This window comes from Ursus maritimus, unplaced genomic scaffold (genome assembly GCF_017311325.1).
Source record: "Ursus maritimus isolate PB19 unplaced genomic scaffold, ASM1731132v1 scaffold_2, whole genome shotgun sequence".
In the NCBI taxonomy this organism is placed as follows: Eukaryota; Metazoa; Chordata; class Mammalia; order Carnivora; family Ursidae; genus Ursus; species Ursus maritimus.
Genome location: NW_024424452.1, coordinates 39791573 through 39809316, shown reverse-complemented (window position 1 = coordinate 39809316; position 17744 = coordinate 39791573). Strand labels below are relative to the sequence as shown.

The following is a 17744-nucleotide window of genomic DNA, read 5'->3' as shown; positions in this document are numbered from 1 at the left end:
ATAGTTGCCTTTTTTTTTTTTTTTTTTTAAGATTTATTTTAGAGGGAGCGTCCATGTGCAGGAGCAGGGGGAGGTGCAGAGAAAAGCAGACTTCCCACTGAGCCCGGAGCCTGACATGGGGCTGGAGCTGATGACCCTGAGATCATGACCTGGGCCGAAATCAAGAGTCAGATGCTTAACTGACTGAGCCACCCAGTTGCCCTGCAGTTGCCTTTTAATGAAACAGGCATAGAATATGTTCTTTGGACGTAGGATCATACAGGGACCCCACAGAAGAAACCCTGAAATTGGGACCGTGGTCCTTGCTCCTAGAATTGCCTGTGTCACTAATAGAAGGCAGGAGAACCAGGATTCCCTTTAGGTCTCCAGGGCAACAGGCCAGGTGACCAAGTCCTAGGCGCTGGGGTTGTTGTTGGAGGCAAATGTGTTGCTATGACTACTGAATCCTGGGTGACCGGCTGGACAGAAGGGAGAGCCTGCTTCGCGTCCTGAGCCTGTGTCTCACCAGCTTGTGGACATGTCTGTGGAAAAGACGACAAAAGTCGAAGAGGTGTGCAGAGCTGGAAGGGGGCTGGGTTGACCAGAAGCAGTTTCTTGAGGGGCCTGTGATGTAAGTGCTGGCTGCTGTATGCCAGCTCCTCCCTGTATGTTTTATTTAATCTGTTCTGGAAGGAGTAGCACTCTTGCCCTCACTTCTCCTAGGAAGTGACCATTCCCTGTCAAGAAGAGAGGCCCATGGGAAAGGTGCTGGGGATGGGGTGCTGGACGTCAAGGCAGACAAGCAACTTGCTTTTCTTGCAGAGTTTTCAAAGGGTCCTGGGATTTAAGAAGATGGTTGACAGGTAATTTCTGCTTCTATCCCTTCCCTTACCCCTCAGCTTGACCTTGTCACCCTTGTGTCCTTCCCTCTAGCCACCTGTCAGATACACTTCATCCTTGTCCGGGGCTCCTCAAGAAGGAAAGGGGTGTGCAGGTGCAGGATGCAGCCTTTCAGGGACAGCCTGCCAGTGCCCACTAGGTTGTGCTACCCACACAGTGCTTTTACTATCTCTTTCTCCTTGTTGTCCGAAGGAAAATCGGATCAAGTTTTTGTTCTTTTATTAAGTAGAATGTAATGCTTTGTTGTATTAATCGTGATAGGTATGCAGGTAAGTATTTGTTGAGTGACTGAATGAGAAGACCAGGCTGTATGTCTCTCCTTCACCTGGGAGCTTTTTAAGACACATGAGCTAAGGTCTTAACCCAGAAGATTCTGACTACAGTGGTCTGGGATCAGGTAGGATAAGCCTGTTTTTAAAGGTTTCGCAGTTGGTTATACCCAGAGCCATCAAGGATGGGAGTCCAGAATGATGCAGCCTTTTTACAAAGACAGCTTGATGAAATTTATCAAAACCTAAGATCTCAAAATTCACATATCCATGGACCTGGCAGCTGTATGTCTAGTTGACCTTTTATACCTGCAGGAGCTCTAGAGTGTACATACACAAGAGTGTGCTGGACAGCACTGTTTACAAAAGTAAAAAGGGGGGCACCCGGCTGGCTCAGTTGGAGGTGCACGCAACTCTTGATCTCAGGGTTTTGAGTTCAGGCTCCAGGCGGGGTGTAGAGATTACTTTAAAAAAAAAAAAATTTTTTTTTTTAAAGTAGAAACCATCTAGTTGGTTAAATTATGATATAAAAATACTAGGCAGCCTTTACACAGAATGAAGCAAATCTTTATGTGCTGGTAGGAAAAGTCCAAATTGTTAAATAATACTACTTATGTAAAAGTATGAATTCATGGTAAAAAAAAAAAAATAATAATAATACTTGTATATGATAGAAACTTTTCTGAAAATATACACAAGAAACATAACTTCATTGAGAACTGGGGTGGAAAAACAAAGCTTTAACTTTTCATTTAGTATATATTTTTTAAGATTTTATTTTTTTATTTTTGTTAACATTTTATTTATTTAAGGGAGGGAGAAGGAGGAGCAGAGGGAGAGAGAATCTCCAGCAGGGAGCCCGACATGGGCCTCGATCTCACAACCCTGAGGTCAGGACCTGAGCTGAATTCAAGAGTCGGACACTTAATCGACTGAGCCACCCAGGTACCCCAAAGATTTTATTTTTAAGTAATCTCTATACCCAGCGTGGGGCTTGAACTCACAACCCCAAGATCAAGAGTCACGTGCTCAACAACTGAGCCAGAGAGTCATCCCTCTCTCTTTTTTTTTTTTAAAAGATTTTATTTATTTATTTGACAGATAGAGACAGCCAGCGAGAGAGGGAACACAAGCAGGGGGAGTGGGAGAGGAAGAAGCAGGCTCCCAGCGGAGGAGCCTGATGTGGGGCTCGATCCCAGAACGCCGGGATCACACCCTGAACTGAAGGCAGACGCTTAAAGACTGAGTCACCCAGGAGCCCCCAGAGGCTTAATTTAAAAAACAGAAACAAAACAAAAATGACACCACAGCTTAAGAAACAAAATCCTAGACATAAATGAAGGAAAGGACAGAATATCTAAGGATAAAATAAAAAGACAACACAAGGAGAGAAACTACACAGCGTTCTTGGCTGGAGACCGCCTTTGAGTAGGGTTCTTGCAGTTACTTAAAGGCTATGGGTTTTTCTAGAGCTCGATAACCAAAGGGCCATCAATGTTGGTTTCTCCTAACAGGCTCTGGACGGACAGCGGGATGGTCCTAACGTCACCCAGGGCAGACCACTTGTCCTTCAGGATGTCCAGACAGATGTTGCCCTGGGTGTCCACGCTGGGGTGGTAGCAGGGTGTGAGGAACTTCACCGTGGGTGCATTGTAAGGGGAAACACTGGGGAACTCCAGAGAGAACTTAACACCTCATGTCTTCATCGACTTTGTCAGCTGCTCCAAGATGGTCCCCACCCATTTGAAAAGGTCTGATTGAGGGAAGGCAGAAATTCCTTTGTTGCCTGACATCTTGAGGGTCATCAGCTAGCCTCTTGCCTGCAGGGCCCCAGGTGGCCCCCCCCCCCCCCGCCCCGGGGTTGGCTCCTTTGCTGGTGGCAGCTGGATCATGGTTCTGGGAAGCCATCCAGGCAATGTGGGCAGAGAGACAGGAACTCGGACAGCACGACTGTAACTCTCAGTGTATTTCTATATGGGTTAAATTTTCTATCGTCTGTAAAAAATACTTGATTTTTAAATTTTATTTATTTTTTTTTATTTCAACAGAGCAGGGACACCCGGCTGGCTCAGTCGGTGAAGCGTGTAACTCTTATCTTGGGTTTGTGAGTTTGACCCACGTTGGGTGTAGAGATTACTTAAAAATAAAAATCTTTAAGGGTTCCTGGGTGACTCATTAGGTTAAGTGTTTGACTCTTGATTTGGCTCTTGTTGAGATCTCGGGGTCTTTTTTTTTTTAAAGATTTTATTTATTTATGTGACAGAGAGACAGCCAGCGAGAGAGGGAACACAAGCAGGGGGAGTGGGAGAGGAAGAAGCAGGCTCCCAGCAGAGGAGCCCGATGTGGGGCTCGATCCCATAACGCCGGGATCACGCCCTGAGCCGAAGGCAGACGCTTAACGACTGCACTACCCAGGCGCCCTGAGATCTCGGGGTCTTGATGAGGGAGCAGAAGGCAAGCTGAGGAAAAGTACACCCCCGGGTGGGATCTGTGTGACCTTCCTCAGGCGCTCCTGGCTGCTCTGAAGGGAAGGGAAGGAAGAACAAATGGTTAACTCACAGAGATGACAGTCCTGGAGGACAGAAGTCTCAGTTTACAAATGTCTTAGGGATTTACAGGAAAAAAGCATTCTTATCAATAACCTAACTTCCAGAGGGAAACTCCCAGCTGTCTTAACGTTAATGCCTTGCCAGAGGGAAAAACAGCCCTAACTTGACAGTGGCCAGGCCCCCCGGCATCTTTTTTTTTTTTTTTTAAAGATTTTATTTATTTATTTGACAGAGATACAGACAGCCAGCGAGAGAGGGAACACAGCAGGGGGAGTGGGAGAGGAAGAAGCAGGCTCCTAGAGGAGGAGCCGGATGTGGGGCTCGATCCCGTAACGCCGGGATCACGCCCTGAGCCGAAGGCAGACGCTTAACCACTGTGCCACCCAGGCGTCCCAGGCCCCTGGCATCTTGTAGGTCCTCCTTAGCATATGAAGATTCTTTTGAAAACCTCCCTCTTTCCTCACAACCCCGGGGCAGCAGCTCTTTCTGCCCACCGGTCCTGTCCCCGTGCTTTTATAAACCACCATTTTGTACCAAAGACATCTCAATTCTTTCTTGGCTGTTGGCTTGGGACCTTACCAACATTCCAAAACTACATCAGTGAGATGGAGCCCTGTGTCAGGCTCTGAACTCAGTGTGGAGTCTGCTTAAGATCTCTCTCTCCCACTCCCTCTGCCCCTCTCCCCCTAAAAAAAAATTTTTTTTAAATGTTTAAAAAATTTTTTTCAACAGGGCTTACCTGAGCAAACCATGTGTGTGTGAGAGAGAGAAATGCATATTCCTCACGCATTAGGGCCTCCTGGGTGGCTCAGTCGGTTGAGTGACTGACTTGATCTCCAGGTCCTGGGATCAAGTTCCACCTTGGGCTCTGATCTCAGCGCGGAGTCTGCTTGTCCCTCTCCTCTGTTCCTCCCCCTCCTCTCTCTAAAATAAAGTCTTTTTTTTTTTTTTTTAAGATTTTATTTATTTATGTGACAGAGACAGCCAGCGAGAGAGGGAACACAGGCAGGGGGAGTGGGAGAGGAAGAACCAGGCTCATAGCGGAGGAGCCTGATGTAGGGCTCGATCCCGGAACGCCGGGATCAAGCCCTGAGCTGAAGGCAGATGCATAATGACTGCGCTACCCAGGCACCCCTCTCTAAAATAAAGTCTTAAAAAAAAAAAAAAAAAAGCTACCCTGGGGTGCCTGTCTGGCTGAGTTGGTGGAGCGTGTTCCTCTTGATGTCAGGGTTGTGGGTTTGAGCCTCACGCTGGGTGTAGAAATTGCTTAAAAATGAAATCTTAAAAAACAAAACTTTAGCAAATGATTCCAGAATATGTCTAGCTAAGGTTGAGAATCATATAACAGAAGGTATTAATTCTTAGACTGGATTTGATACCCACGTCTGCCCTTAAGTGACCTTGGGCAACTCACCTGAACTTTGTTTCCTTGTGGTACGATGCAAAAATTGGTTTCTAGGACACGTGGCTATTATGATCATTAAATGGTCTGCATAGTCAACATATCCTAGGTTCAAAGTTAGTGCTAGTTACCCTTTCAAGGAGTTTGCCATCTTCGGACATTGGCGTGGAGGGTCTGGGAAGGAAGCGGCCTCACCGACGGGGTTGGTGTCTTCGCTCCTAACTAACGCATCCGGCTCTGACCTCTGTACCTGGGGCAGGTGGCGGAATTCACACGCTCGCTGTCTGTGGCAGATGACACTGAGCCAGAGGAGAAACCGATATGCTACCCTGAGGATGCAGGACACCATGGGACAGGAGTTGGCACTGGCCAATAAGCAGCTACTGATGGTGCGTTCTAGCAAGGGTGACCTGAAGCCTCATCCACTACTGCCCTGTGCCCACTGGATCCCCAAAGTCTTAGTTGCCGCCAGCACTCACCCACCTTATCTGCATCTGCATTATCCCCGAGCGGTAACTTTCTTCATTAAATGGCTCTTTGCGTTCATGCAGGCGGCACATGCTCAAGTCCCAGAGTGTGGACTCGTCCTTGCTCCCCCCATCTCACTGTCCGGCACCTGCCTCTTAGAGCCCCTCTCTCCCAGGAGTCCCAGTTGCTGGCATGTCATCATCCTTGCATCCCAGGTGCCCAGCAGAGCTCTTGGTTCATGGTGCTCTCAGCAATTATTTGCTGAATGTGGGACTTCCCCTCCAGTGGTGCAGCCTCTATGCCACCGCCTTGCTTTATGTCACAGCTAAGTCCAAGTCCAAGAGGACACAGGCTGGAAAGCCACCAGGGGGAGAATGGGAATGAGGGCAAGCAGAAGGCACACCTCACACTCTGTTCTGTCCCCACCAGGTCCGTCAAGCAGCCCTGCACCAGCTGTTTGAAAAGGAGCATCGGCAGTACCAGCAGGAACTAAATCAGATGGGCAAAGCTTTTTATGTGGAGAGACTCTGATGGCATCGGAAACAAAGCTGGCTCTTAAAGGCTCAGATGTAGTCATGTGGCTCATTCTTCAGCCCTAGATCTTGATTTCTTTGAACACTGTTTATTCATAGCCATAATCTTAAAACAGCTTCCTGGGGTTTGCTTACTGTCTCTCAGCTCTCACTTCCTCCGGTCTTTTCTGTCTTGGACAAATAGCTCTGAGTGCGGCTGTTCACCCACAGGAACCATGTGTTTGGGTGTCAGGAGGCCTGGAGTTCAGGCTTTGGCTCAGCCAGTTAGGAGACCCAGGACAGGTCTCTCTCCTCTGGACCCGAATTCCTACAAATTGACAGGCTTGCAAACTGAAGCACCATGGAGGTGAGACAGGTGAGCTGGCAGGTCTAAGGAAGTGAGGAGCAGTGAGATGTGTGGGGGACTGTTAAGAGCATGTTAAGTCTGCAGGCGTTCAGATTCTGAAGAATTCTAAAAAGTACTGACTGATCACATATGTCTATAGGACACAGAGAACCTTACTTATGAAGATCCACTTTCCATAAAATGAGATCCCAAGCCCAAGAGATCCCTGTTGTGCAGCAGGGAATATGTGCAGAACACCACCAGGCTGACTTCCTGGTTCCTTCACCTGCTGTCTGCATCCTCATTGGCCCCTGGTCCTCTCCACACTGATCTTGCCCTGCCCTCTACTCCGGGGCCCTGTGCACTGCACAACTCACGTCTCCCCTACCCCACCCTGAGTCTGGCTCTACCCTGCAGTGTGCGTTTCTCGGACGTCAGAGCCCTCTCCTTTTCTCCCAGCATTTCCCACTGATGAGCACAGAGAGGCAGCAGGTAGAGAGCAGGGTATGGGCTTTGGAGTCAGGTGTGGGCTCAAAGTCCAGCTTCGTCCCTTAATTGTTGTCACTTTGTGTAAGTTCCTTCTCTGAACCTCAGTTTCCTCTTCTGAAAGTGGGGAAAATAATACCCATCTCACAGGATCATTATGAGAATTAAATAAGGTACGTAGAGAGCAAACCTAGTGCTTGACGAACAGCATGTATCCTCCCTTTTCCCTCGCAGATTTCCCTGTGACCCAGGCCCATCGCAGGCCCCTGGCCAGCCCCCGACCACCCCCTACGCAGCCAAGATGTCACTTCATCCCACGCCTGTCTCTCTGCCCTGTGCATCCGTTTATCCTCCGGTTTCCATCAGCCCTGATTCCCAAGTGTCTTTAGTCAATGACTCACAAGTTCCTGCACCCAACAAGACACAGGGCTCATGGGCTGGTTGGGGGAGGCAGGTGTGGACAAGGCAGGCAGACGAGGGGTCCCTGGGTGGCACAGTCAGTTGAGTGCTGGTCTCTTGATTTCAGCTCAGGTCATGATCTCAGGGTTGTGAGATCCAGCCCCATGTCCTCAGCAGGGAGTCTGCTTGGGATTCTCTCCCTCTGTCCCACTCCCTCCCCTCCCCTCCCCTCCCCTTGAAAGAAAGAAAGAAAGAAAGAAAGAAAGAAAGAAAGAAAGAAAGAAAGAGAAAGAAAGAAAGAAAGAAAGAAAGAAAGAAAGAAAGAAAGAAAGAGAAAGAAAGAAAGAAAGAAAGAAAGAAAGAAAGAGGAAGAAAGAAAGAAAAAGGAAGAAAAAGAAAGAAAGAAGAAAAAGAAAGGAAGGAAGAAAGAAGAAAAAGAAAGGAAGGAAGAAAGAAAGAAGAAGGAAGGAAAGAGAAAGAAGGAAAGGAAGGAAGGAAGAAAAAAGAGAAAGAAAGGAAGGAGGGAAGAAGGGAGGGAGGGAGTGGTGACCACGTTGTAAGGGACAGAAGCAGGTGCATGTGGCTTGGATCCGACCCCCAGCCTGAGGCTGGGTCTCCCGCTCAGCCTGTTCCCCCACCACCACTACCACCACCTCTCTCCACGTCTGCCATCCGCCTGCGGCCGCCTCCCACCTGGCTCTGCTGCTCCTGTTCCCCAGGAGAGCCTGGCCTCCGGAGAACACAGCACATCTGGGTTTGAATCCTGCCTCTGTCACTTACTGCCTGCGTGGCTTGGGGCAAATTGCCTTAACTTTCTGGGTTACATTTCCTTGTTTATAAAATGGAGACGATGCCTCCCCTTCCCGGGGATTAAATAAAGCACTCTGCAGAGAGGTAGCACATAGTGTCCAGTACCACAGTGATGTCTTCCTGCCCTGGGGTATTTCCTTCCCTCTTTATTTCCCCTCCGTCACCTGGCTGCTACCCACCCCCCACCACACTCCTTCAGCAACTTCTTCATTCCTCTCTCCTCTGTTCACTGGGACCCACAGGACACCCCACCCCCTGTGCCTTGATCCCTGACCTTGGCCTCTCTCCCCAGGGCTTGTCAGTGCCAGGCTGGCTCCGGTATTGGCAGACTGGGCCCTCGGGAGCCCATCTCCTCTGATCCCCTCTGCCTGCTCTGTCTGCTCTCATCACATCAGCTGAGTGTTTCAGCCCGTCATACCCATCCATCCCTTTTCCTCTATGGCTGCTGCCTTACCCATCTCCTCTGGTTCAGAGGGGCTCAGCCTTGTTTGAAATAGCCACACGGAGGGCACTCCAGGAGAGCTAGAAAGTGTTTATAAGATGCCATCAATGTTTCTGCCTAGTTATGCCTGAAGTCAATGTCTCCTTCTACGAAAGCTCTCCTCTAGTACATCAATAATATTCCCAGTCTCTGCCTCGTCCTTTCAACTCCTGCTCGTCATTTCCCAGCCTCTGGTTTGCCAGGGTAGTCAAGGTTCCCAGCGAAGGGAACTAAGTGTGGGGGAGAAGGGGAAGAAAGATGGTCACAGAAACAAAACCTGCACACACGCTCCCAGTAGGAGCCATGAAGCAGCAAGGACGTAAGACAACAGCACAGGGCTACCTTGGGGCTTGGACGCCCTTTCGTCAGTCCCCCCCGCCCCCGGAAGGCAGGAGCCGCACAATGGGAATTGACTAGACTAGGGCTTTGGACAAGCTATTGACCTAGATCAAGGGCTCTGTGGGGTTGGTATATGTGTAGTGGGGGGGGGCAGGAATCCAGACTAATGGGAACAGGGACACATGGAACAAGCCTGGGGCTGAAGCAGAGCCTCCTCCTCCCACCCCTGCACTTCCACCCAAGCCCCCTACCCGCCCGGTGAGGCTATAACTTGGGCTCTTTTTCTGCCACAGTGGAGAGAAGCATCTGCCTGCCACATGACATTCAACAGACTTGATCCTCTTCAGGAGAAACATCCCCCAGAAAGGAACCAGGCTGGATCCCTGTGAGGGAAGCCAGGCCAGGAGATTTCAGTGTAAAAATCCCCAGAAGAGAAGAGACCTAAGGACTGCAGGCAGCTTCCTGGCAGAGGGGTTCCTCCCTTGATTCAGTTCTGCTGGGCAGGGGAGACCATACATCTCTGGAGCCCAGGCTGGAGGTTGCCAATGACACAGGTCACTCTCCTCTTCTGGACATCCGAGAGTGACTTTAAGGATGCCTGGAAGACATGGGGAGAAGGTGAGAAGGGACAAGATGATGGGAGGAAGCAGCCAAGCATTCTGGAAGTTTCTCATGGCTACTTCTCTGTAATACTTAAGGGCAGGAGGAGTCCAGGAGGGTGTCAGCTGAGAGGATCTCAGCGCTCTGCTGGAGGTGATCTGGAAGGTTAGGAGTTCTATTGGAAAGGTAAAGCAGGATGTGCAATCCTCCTACCCCCACCCCCGGAAAGGCTCAGGACAGTGGGAAGGAGGTTGAGGAGAGCAGGTGGCCGGGCTGGCTCTCAGCACTGTGGTCGTGACATCAGGGGGAGAAGCTCTGTTTGGGAGCCCTTGGAAAGGATAGGTGCCCGGATGTGGAGCCCTGCCAGATATGCTTCCTGGTTTAGGCTAACGTGATCCAGCAAAGGCCAGGCACTGGTAGGAGAGGGGCTGATACAGGGACAGCACGAAGGGCAGATGAGTAAGAGCCGGCCGTCTTGGGAGGTGAAGAGCTGGGGTCAGTGTCCTTCCCCAGGGAGATGACTTGCCATCTAGCCATGCTTGGTGGCTGGAGGGAAGGAATGCAGATGACCACCAAAGCTTTCCTGCCTGCTTCTGTGTGATATGTTTGATATTGGGTTGTTTAATTAGGAACCAACTAAATATCGAACATATTCTTACAGCAGTGGGCAATTTGGCATCAACCTCTGGGGCTCTGGGGCTCTTTTACTGAACCTCTTATCTCCAGGACCCCTTTGGAAAAGCAGTGGTGGCAACCTACATGGATTTCAGTCTTAAACTGGAGACCTAGTGTGTGAGCACGAGAGCTGGAATTTGAGTATCAAATATCCCTGTATCTTTCCCTTGTACTAGAAGGGATGTATCTCTGATCTTCTGTCCTTCTACTTTTTTTTCCTCCTTATTCAACACTCCCCCCACCCTTATTGTACTGCCTCCTATCCCTGGGACCTCCTTGTTCACTTGTCCTGCAGCGAGACTCTATGGTTTCTCTGCTTTTCTTCAAGAGTCAATTGATGGTCTATCTACCCATCTACCTCTAGTGACTGGAAGCTCTCAAGGGTGGTCTCCAGTTTTGCCCTCTGTCCTGGTGGGTGTCTCAGTTACCCCACTGCTGGGGCTTAGTATTAACAGGAGCTATCTGTCCTTGACATAATGACTATTAGAGCCCTTCATATTCTTCTCTGATAGCTCCGGTCACCTTGAACAGTGCCCACCTCTCCCCTGGCATGTTCTCAGATTGTGTGGAGCTGGTGCACTGGGATCAATTGCCACCTGTCAGTAACAGGCTCCAAGCAGAGGAAGGACATGGCCTGGAAGGAAGCCAGGGAGAACAGAGATGGTAACGAAGATGTTTGTGATGTGTGTGTGGCAGTAGGTTGGGTGGGGGTAAGGAGGGAGCAGAGAACAAGAAGAGCAGACAGCAGCGCAGAGCTTGGTTGGTGTGGGCACGAAACTTCTCCTTAAAGATCACTGTGGGCAAACAGAGGGCATGATCCTACCCAGATTACTCTGACCCTCCCCTGCTTCTCTCCTCCACCCTACTTAAGTTCTGGGAGGGCCTTCCAGACACCAACCCTCTCTGCTTACTCCATCCCTGTGGCTCTTAAGGGGGAGGAATGATGTCTCCCTGCCAATTAGAGACTCTTGAAATAGCACAGTAATTTGATCTGGGGATCTGGGGGAATTGTCAAGGATCATGAGTGACCTCCCTCTTCACTGTTGCTCAAGCTCCCTGAATACTGGGAATCAAAATGGAAAACTCAACCAGTGGAGTCTGACCAGCATCCAACATAGGCGGGGTGAGAGTAATGGGGAAACAGAAGGGTAACTAGGGTACTGTGGGTGAGAAGCACCTACCTGGAATTGCCAACGTACCCTTCTCTATTTCAGTGTTTTCTCCTCCCCTTGCCTTGCTTTTTTATTTTACTTTTTTTTAAAAGATTTTATTTATTTGACGGAGACAGCCAGTGAGAGGGAACACAAGCAGGGGGAGTGGGAGAGGAAGAAGCAGGCTCCCAGCAGAGGAGCCCGATGTGGGACTCGATCCCAAAACGCCAGGATCACGCCCTGAGTCAAAGGCAGACGCTTAACAACTGTGCCACCCAGGTGCCCCAGCCTTGCTCTTTTAAAACACCACAGAGCTGCCCCGAGAGTGGAAAGTTTCAGGGTCAGGGAGAACCTCTACCCTCCCCCACCTTCCATTGTCTAAAATCAGCCTCAGCTGTTCCCTCATTTTTCTTTGCTGGTGATGTCAGTCCATCAAAGTGTCTTACCCTGTGCTCCCCCAGGGAGAACAATCATGGGATGGAAGGAGCTGGAAAGACCATATTAGGAACAAGAGGTGGAGCCATGAGCAGAGATAAAGGCTCAAGTCTGGGGAATCATTCAGGCAGCAGCCCCTCCATTCTTGCCCTATCTCCAGTTCTCCAGTGTTCACAGGTCAGCTCACCAACAGCCACTGCTCATGATGGAGGCCATCAAGAAAAAGATGCAGATGCTGAAGCTGGACAAGGAGAATGCTCTGGACCGGGCAGAGCAAGCCGAAGCAGAGCAGAAGCAGGCGGAAGAACGAAGTAAACAGGTGGGTGCTGCCATGGCTTTCTCTCACCTGCTGGCGAGCAAGTCTGTGAGGTGGAGGAGAGTTCTCACGGGAAAGGCAGGGACCACCAGTGCCAGCTTGTTCTTTGGGTGGGAGGGGCCCTTTTCTTTCCCAGCCTCACTGGGTGGACAGAGGACATCTAGGGTATTGGCCTCCGACTGCCTGCGTGACCTTGGGAAAGCCAGTAGTCCCCTCTGAGCCATGGTGTGCCTGCTGGACCTAAATGGGGGTGGATCATGTTTTGGCAGGACCCAATTTCTAGAGGAAAAGGCAGGAGCTTGGCACGGAGCATCTCTTTTCCCTTAAATTTTTTTTTTTTTAAGATTGTATTTTTAAGTAATCTCTACATCCAACATGGAGTTCAAACTTACAACCCTGACATCAAGAGTAACATGATCTACTGACTGAGCCACTTACTTGGAGTCACAGGCATCTACTCCCCTCAGGGTCTTACATGAAAATCCAGCATGGCTTGGTCTTCTGAGGATTAGAGATCCCAGGGTCACACGTCAAGGCATAACTCCTGGGGCAGTTGGCTGGCTGTGGCTGGCGAGAAAGTATATCTCTATAGGAATGGTAACACAGAGGCTGGGCTCAGAGGGCGGTCAGGGCTCAGGAGCCCTGGGTCTGAGCCAGCACCATTGTGTATATGTGTTGTGTGTGACTCTTGCGGCTCCTGTAGCTGGAAGATGAGCTGGCAGCCATGCAGAAGAAGCTGAAAGGGACGGAGGATGAGCTTGACAAGTATTCTGAAGCTCTGAAGGACGCCCAGGAGAAGCTGGAGCTGGCTGAGAAGAAGGCTGCTGATGTGAGTATTAGAGAGATGGAAGAGGGTTTATCCACACACACACAGCGCCATGTTAATACGACTCAATTCCAAACACGCTTGGACACAGACATACTTGTGGATTCACAGAGTGTAGATATACTTACATACATTTTTGCATACAATCACACGCTGACATACTCTTGTAATGGCACGCACATTTGTTCTTGGGCACATGGAGAAGATTCATGCTTGTCTCACCCTCAACCCAGGAATTTAATAGGTTTCTCAGGACCTGAACAAAGGGAGGGGACTCTAGGTCCAGACTGCTATCACTTTTCCTACCTCCTCCCCCATGCCACATTCTCAGCTTTTGTGTCCAAGACTTGGCACGTAGATATGTGTATTAATAGGGAAACTCTCATCTCTCAACTGCCCAGCAGAGCCAGCTCAGATTTCACAATGGGACAAAAGAGGTCACATTGACCCTGGCCCTATATGGGTTTATTTATCAGGGCCAATGTGGGCGTCTGCCTTTATGCCACAGAGATGCCATAGCGAGCATTGCTCATAGGGCAGCAGACAGGATCTTTGATAGACTATAATAGAAACAAGAAGGAATCCTATGGGGTAAAAGTGTCACCACCAGACCTTACTCTGTGGCATTAACTCAATTACTCAGCTTCTCTAGGGTTAGGGTTGAATTTTCCCATTTGAACATGAAATAAAATTCTTTTTTCCACTTCATGTTTGCCCCAACACCACTTACTTTCCTTTGTCTTCAAGCTTTCAGCTTAGCACAATGATAAATGAGAGGCTATGAAGGAAAGATGTTGGGAAGAAAAGTGACATAACAGCAACAAAAGAATGTCCCGGTATTGATGGAAATACAGTCAATTCTTAGCACTAAGTTAATAGGAAAATAGGAGCACGTATTTTTTAAAATTATTATTATTATTATTATTATTATTATTATTATTATTATTATTTTTAAGTAGGCTCCACCCCCAGCGTGAGGATTGAATTCACGACCCTGAGATCAAGAATTTCATGCTCCACCCACTGAGCCAGCTGGGTGCCCCCAAGGAGCACATATTTTTAAAAATCACATTTGGTTTTGGAAAATAGCTGGAGAGACAAAGTGGGCCATTCACAAATGTTTCCAGATCCTCACATTTGGCCTCTTTGCTGTTAGGTCTCGCATCTCCTCTTCGGCTTTTTGCCAGTCTCAGTGTCGAGGGACACGGCGATGGTTGTTGGCTGTATCATACCAGACACAGACATTATACGTTATACATATTCATAGTTTCCAAAAAGGCCCCTGAAAACTACTAATTCTCCCTTCTTGGAAAACTGCAATGAACACAGGTTACCTGCAGAGCTTTGGGCAAACACTTGACGGCCTGCTGGAATTGGCTGGCCAAGGTTCCAGGTATACATGGATAGAGCTGTCTGGCTCCAACAGACAGGTACAGGGACAGGAATTTTCTCAAACCGGCACAGTGCCAGGTCAATGACAGTTCTGTGAGATGTCAGTTGACCACTCTTCAGGAGAGTCTGGAGGCTAAACAGCTAGTATGTGAGCTGGAGGAGGTGTGTCCAGGAGCAATTAAAACAACAAAGTCTAACCTTAGATCTTGGGAGAGAGAAACATAGAGGCTCTAGACAGTACCTCGGTTTTATTTAGAAGATAAAGGAATTTCCTGAGGATGAATTCTATCTGTCCTAAGCTGTTGCACACATACTTAAAACACAGTCACTCCCCACCTAGACAGGGTGCACTCGGTATATTCACTTGAGAGAAGTTTCTCCTGTTTATATAGGAACCCACCAAAACCCATTTTAATATGTAACATGTGGGTAGAAAAACTCACTTAACTTCTCTCCCCCTGGCAGCTTTCCTTACCAGTCAGTAAGTGCCTTCAGAGGAGTGCTGGAGAACAAGAAGTGGGAGAGGAAGGCTGTGAGCAGGAGGCAAAAATCCCTTAAGCATGGTTAAGATGACCTCAGGAAGAAAGGATTCTTTCCTCAAAGTTGGGGTTAGCAAAATTTCACTTGTAAGGTAAATCCTGTTACAGCCTAGTTTTGTACAGTGTTACTGGAACAGCACCATGCCCATTCACTTACATATCATCTATTGTTTTCTCCCTACATCAGAATAGTCACCACACCCTGTGGCCTGCAAAGCCAGAAAAACGTACTGTCTGGCCTTTTACAGAAAAAGTTGGGGAATTTCTGCCTCAAAGGATCAAAGAAGGAAAGTGAAGTGTTTATAGGAATTGGGAAAAGTGCTGAATAAGGAGGCAACAAAGTATAAAGTTGAGAGCAAGGGTCAGAGTCATCAGCAACATGATATATGCATTTTGGGGGGAAGGGCACTCTGTCCAATACAACCGTCCAAGGAAGTTCACAGCTCAGCTCCCACCTTTGAGATGAACCAACAGAGCATATTACTTTGATGCAGATATAAACGGAAGAGAGGAGGAGGGGGAGTCAGTAAGTGTGTGTTTACACTGGGAGCGCTGGTCACCTGAGCTTTTCTGAAAGCACAGGATTTGCTGGATTGCTTGAACAAAGAAAGGGCAAGGGTATGGCAAGGTCAGTCCAAACTTCGGTTTTTACTCCCTGAATTTGTCTGAGGTCCTTTTTAAAAAAGAACTGCAACAAAATATCTGTAACATTTGCCATTTTGACCATTTTAACCATTTTTAAGTGTACAGTTCAGTGGCAGTAAGAACATTCACAGTGCTGTACGGTGATGTCTAAGGTCCTCTCAATCTGAGGTGAGGTCAGAAGCTAATTAGGGTAAACAAGGGGAAAGAGGAGTGCAATGGTTAGGACATAGAGTCATACCAGACGTGGAAGGGATGGGAGATGAGAGTTGAGGATGGACATATACACCTGCTGATATACTGTTGTATTGTTGGTCACCAGGAAAACAATAGCACTGGGCCCCTTGCTGCCCATCCATCATGCTTTTAAAGGGTATCAGGAGTCAATCCACCTGTTTCCCTGGATCAAGAGAAGATTATCTGTTCACATCTACCAGCCTCAGGAATGCAGTGGTGCTCTCAGCAGCCTTTGGTTTGTCTAAGATAAAGGCTCAGTGGCTTCACTAGGGCAAGGGGAGGTAAACAGTGCCCCCTGCTGATTGGCACCCAGATGACAACATCTCATTTCCGCTTCCATAGCCCCTCTGATCACATTTCTCCAAAAAGAGATGGAAAAATTCTTAGGCCATCAGGATAGAGTTTACGGAGGTTGAGCACCCTGTTCTTCCTTCCAAATTCCTTGGGGGGGGGGAGGAGAAACCAATGTACAGGTTACTCTACCAAGCATATTATTTACTGTCTGAATTGTTTCCTCTAAATTGGCTCACTGATCAGTATTTTTTATTGTTCAGCATTTTATTTATTTTTATTGTTTATTTTTTTGCATGTGTAAAAAGTATATTAAGTGAAGATACAGAAAAAGCTCTCAAGAGTGAGAGGGGTCCCAATAGGGTTGGACAGGGTTGCCAACGAGGGCCTTAAGGATTGGTCTTTTATAGAAAGCTAACCAGAACTTAAACCCTTTCAACACCTTTATTGATAACACCTTCAATGGCTTACTTCCTTTTTAGGGGCTGGTTATTCTTTGTTGGTCACAGGTGATTATCATAAAGTCTCCCACTTAGGGCAGGGTGGTCCGATTTGTCCCCTCATCTCTGGTTTCCCCACACCTCCACATTTGCTCAGTATTTTCAAAAAAGGAGATAGTAAGGTAGAGCCTCTGGAGGGAGTGTCCTCAGAACCAGGCATTTGAGGGCAGCACCTGTCTTCCCCACAAGCCCTTTCAGGAGTCAGGACTCTTAAGTCCTGCTCCACACCATAATTCTGAGGGGAAAACAGAATTGCACCAGAGGAGACATTTGTTATGATGGCTTACTGGAAAGGCAGGAGGAGTGCAAACAAACAAGAGAGAAGATGGTACAACTTTCAAGTCTCTTTACTATTGTGGTTCCAAAAATCCTGCGTGGCAGTCCCTGCAGAGGTAGCTTCTAACTCAGAAACAGCTCTCCAGGCACCTCAGAGCAGAAGTGGCAGTGAAATTGGGGGAAGTTATCACAGAACAGAGGCTCTCATGTAGCTGTTGCACGAAGGGTCTGACAGTGATCCGTAACAGGACTCCTTCCTGATAAAATGGGGGCATAAGATACCTCTCTCACCTGCAAAGAGAAATGCAAGTGATGATTAGTTAGAGACAGAATGACTGAAGGTTTGGAAGAGCTGGCAGGTTGGTAAACCGCTGGTACGTGTTTGACTCTCGAAAGCGCCAGGGAAAAGGCTAGCTCTGTAACTGAAACAGAACACTTAGTTCACAAGTGATGCCGAATGGAGCGAGCAGTCCGCCCACCTGGCCTTTTCTCCCACCCCCGGACTCCCCCCTTCATTGACTTTCAGGCGGTGGGAGAGAACCTACCCGGGCCGACCTGGAAAGGAGGCTGCCGCGTGGGGCACTTTGGAGGATGGGGCCCAGAAAGCCTCGGCCTGTCCCGGCACCTGGGTTTGGAGCCTGTGTGCGGTGGGTGGAAGCAGAGGCGCGTCGGGTGCTCAGTGCGGGAGGACACAAGGTGCCCCGACGGGTGGGTGGCGGCCTGTTGGCGGGCGGAGGGGAGGGCAGCTGGCCCAGCCTGAGGAGCCGGACCGCGACGCTCCTTCCGGTTGCTATGGTAGCCCGCCCGGCGCGGCCCCGCCCCCCTTTGCTGGCCAGGGGAAGGCTCCGCCCCGTGCTCGCGCGGCGGGCAGTCCTCCCGTGGCCCGGCGCGGCAGGGCGCGGCGGTGACGTCACATCCGGGCGG

The 17744-nt window shown here is 49.0% G+C and overlaps 2 protein-coding genes, 1 long non-coding RNA gene and 1 pseudogene across 6 annotated transcripts; 2 read left to right on the top strand and 2 right to left on the bottom strand.

Annotated features, from left to right (window-relative positions):
• Positions 1 to 101: 101 nt before the first annotated feature.
• Positions 102 to 6133, top strand: CUNH1orf189 (chromosome unknown C1orf189 homolog). 4 transcript variants are annotated; one of them, XM_008696623.2, is made up of 4 exons: positions 105 to 550; positions 802 to 842; positions 5359 to 5488; positions 5997 to 6133. In XM_008696623.2, exons 1-4 carry the CDS (start codon positions 518 to 520, stop codon positions 6096 to 6098), a joined length of 306 nt encoding a protein of 101 aa, XP_008694845.2. In that variant the 5' UTR covers positions 105 to 517; the 3' UTR covers positions 6099 to 6133. The 4 variants fall into 4 exon arrangements, with proteins under 4 accessions (XP_008694843.2, XP_008694842.2, XP_008694845.2 ...); XM_008696621.2 differs by lacking the exon at positions 5997 to 6133 and having other exon boundaries at positions 102 to 550; positions 5359 to 5987; XM_008696622.2 differs by having other exon boundaries at positions 107 to 842.
• LOC103668665 lies at positions 1273 to 3187 on the bottom strand (annotated as a pseudogene).
• Positions 6134 to 11971: 5838 nt separating the features above from the next.
• Positions 11972 to 14893, top strand: LOC103668718 (tropomyosin alpha-3 chain-like). Its single transcript, XM_008697022.2, has 3 exons — positions 11972 to 12120; positions 12821 to 13057; positions 14801 to 14893. The coding sequence occupies exons 1-3, from the start codon at positions 12004 to 12006 to the stop codon at positions 14891 to 14893; spliced, it is 447 nt and encodes a 148-aa protein (XP_008695244.1). The 5' UTR covers positions 11972 to 12003.
• Positions 14894 to 16873: 1980 nt separating this feature from the next.
• LOC103668406 lies at positions 16874 to 17612 on the bottom strand. The gene is made up of 2 exons (XR_570019.2): positions 17366 to 17612; positions 16874 to 17111 (listed from the first exon to the last, which is right to left on the bottom strand). It is a non-coding gene; the product is annotated as an uncharacterized LOC103668406 (long non-coding RNA).
• Positions 17613 to 17744: the final 132 nt, after the last annotated feature.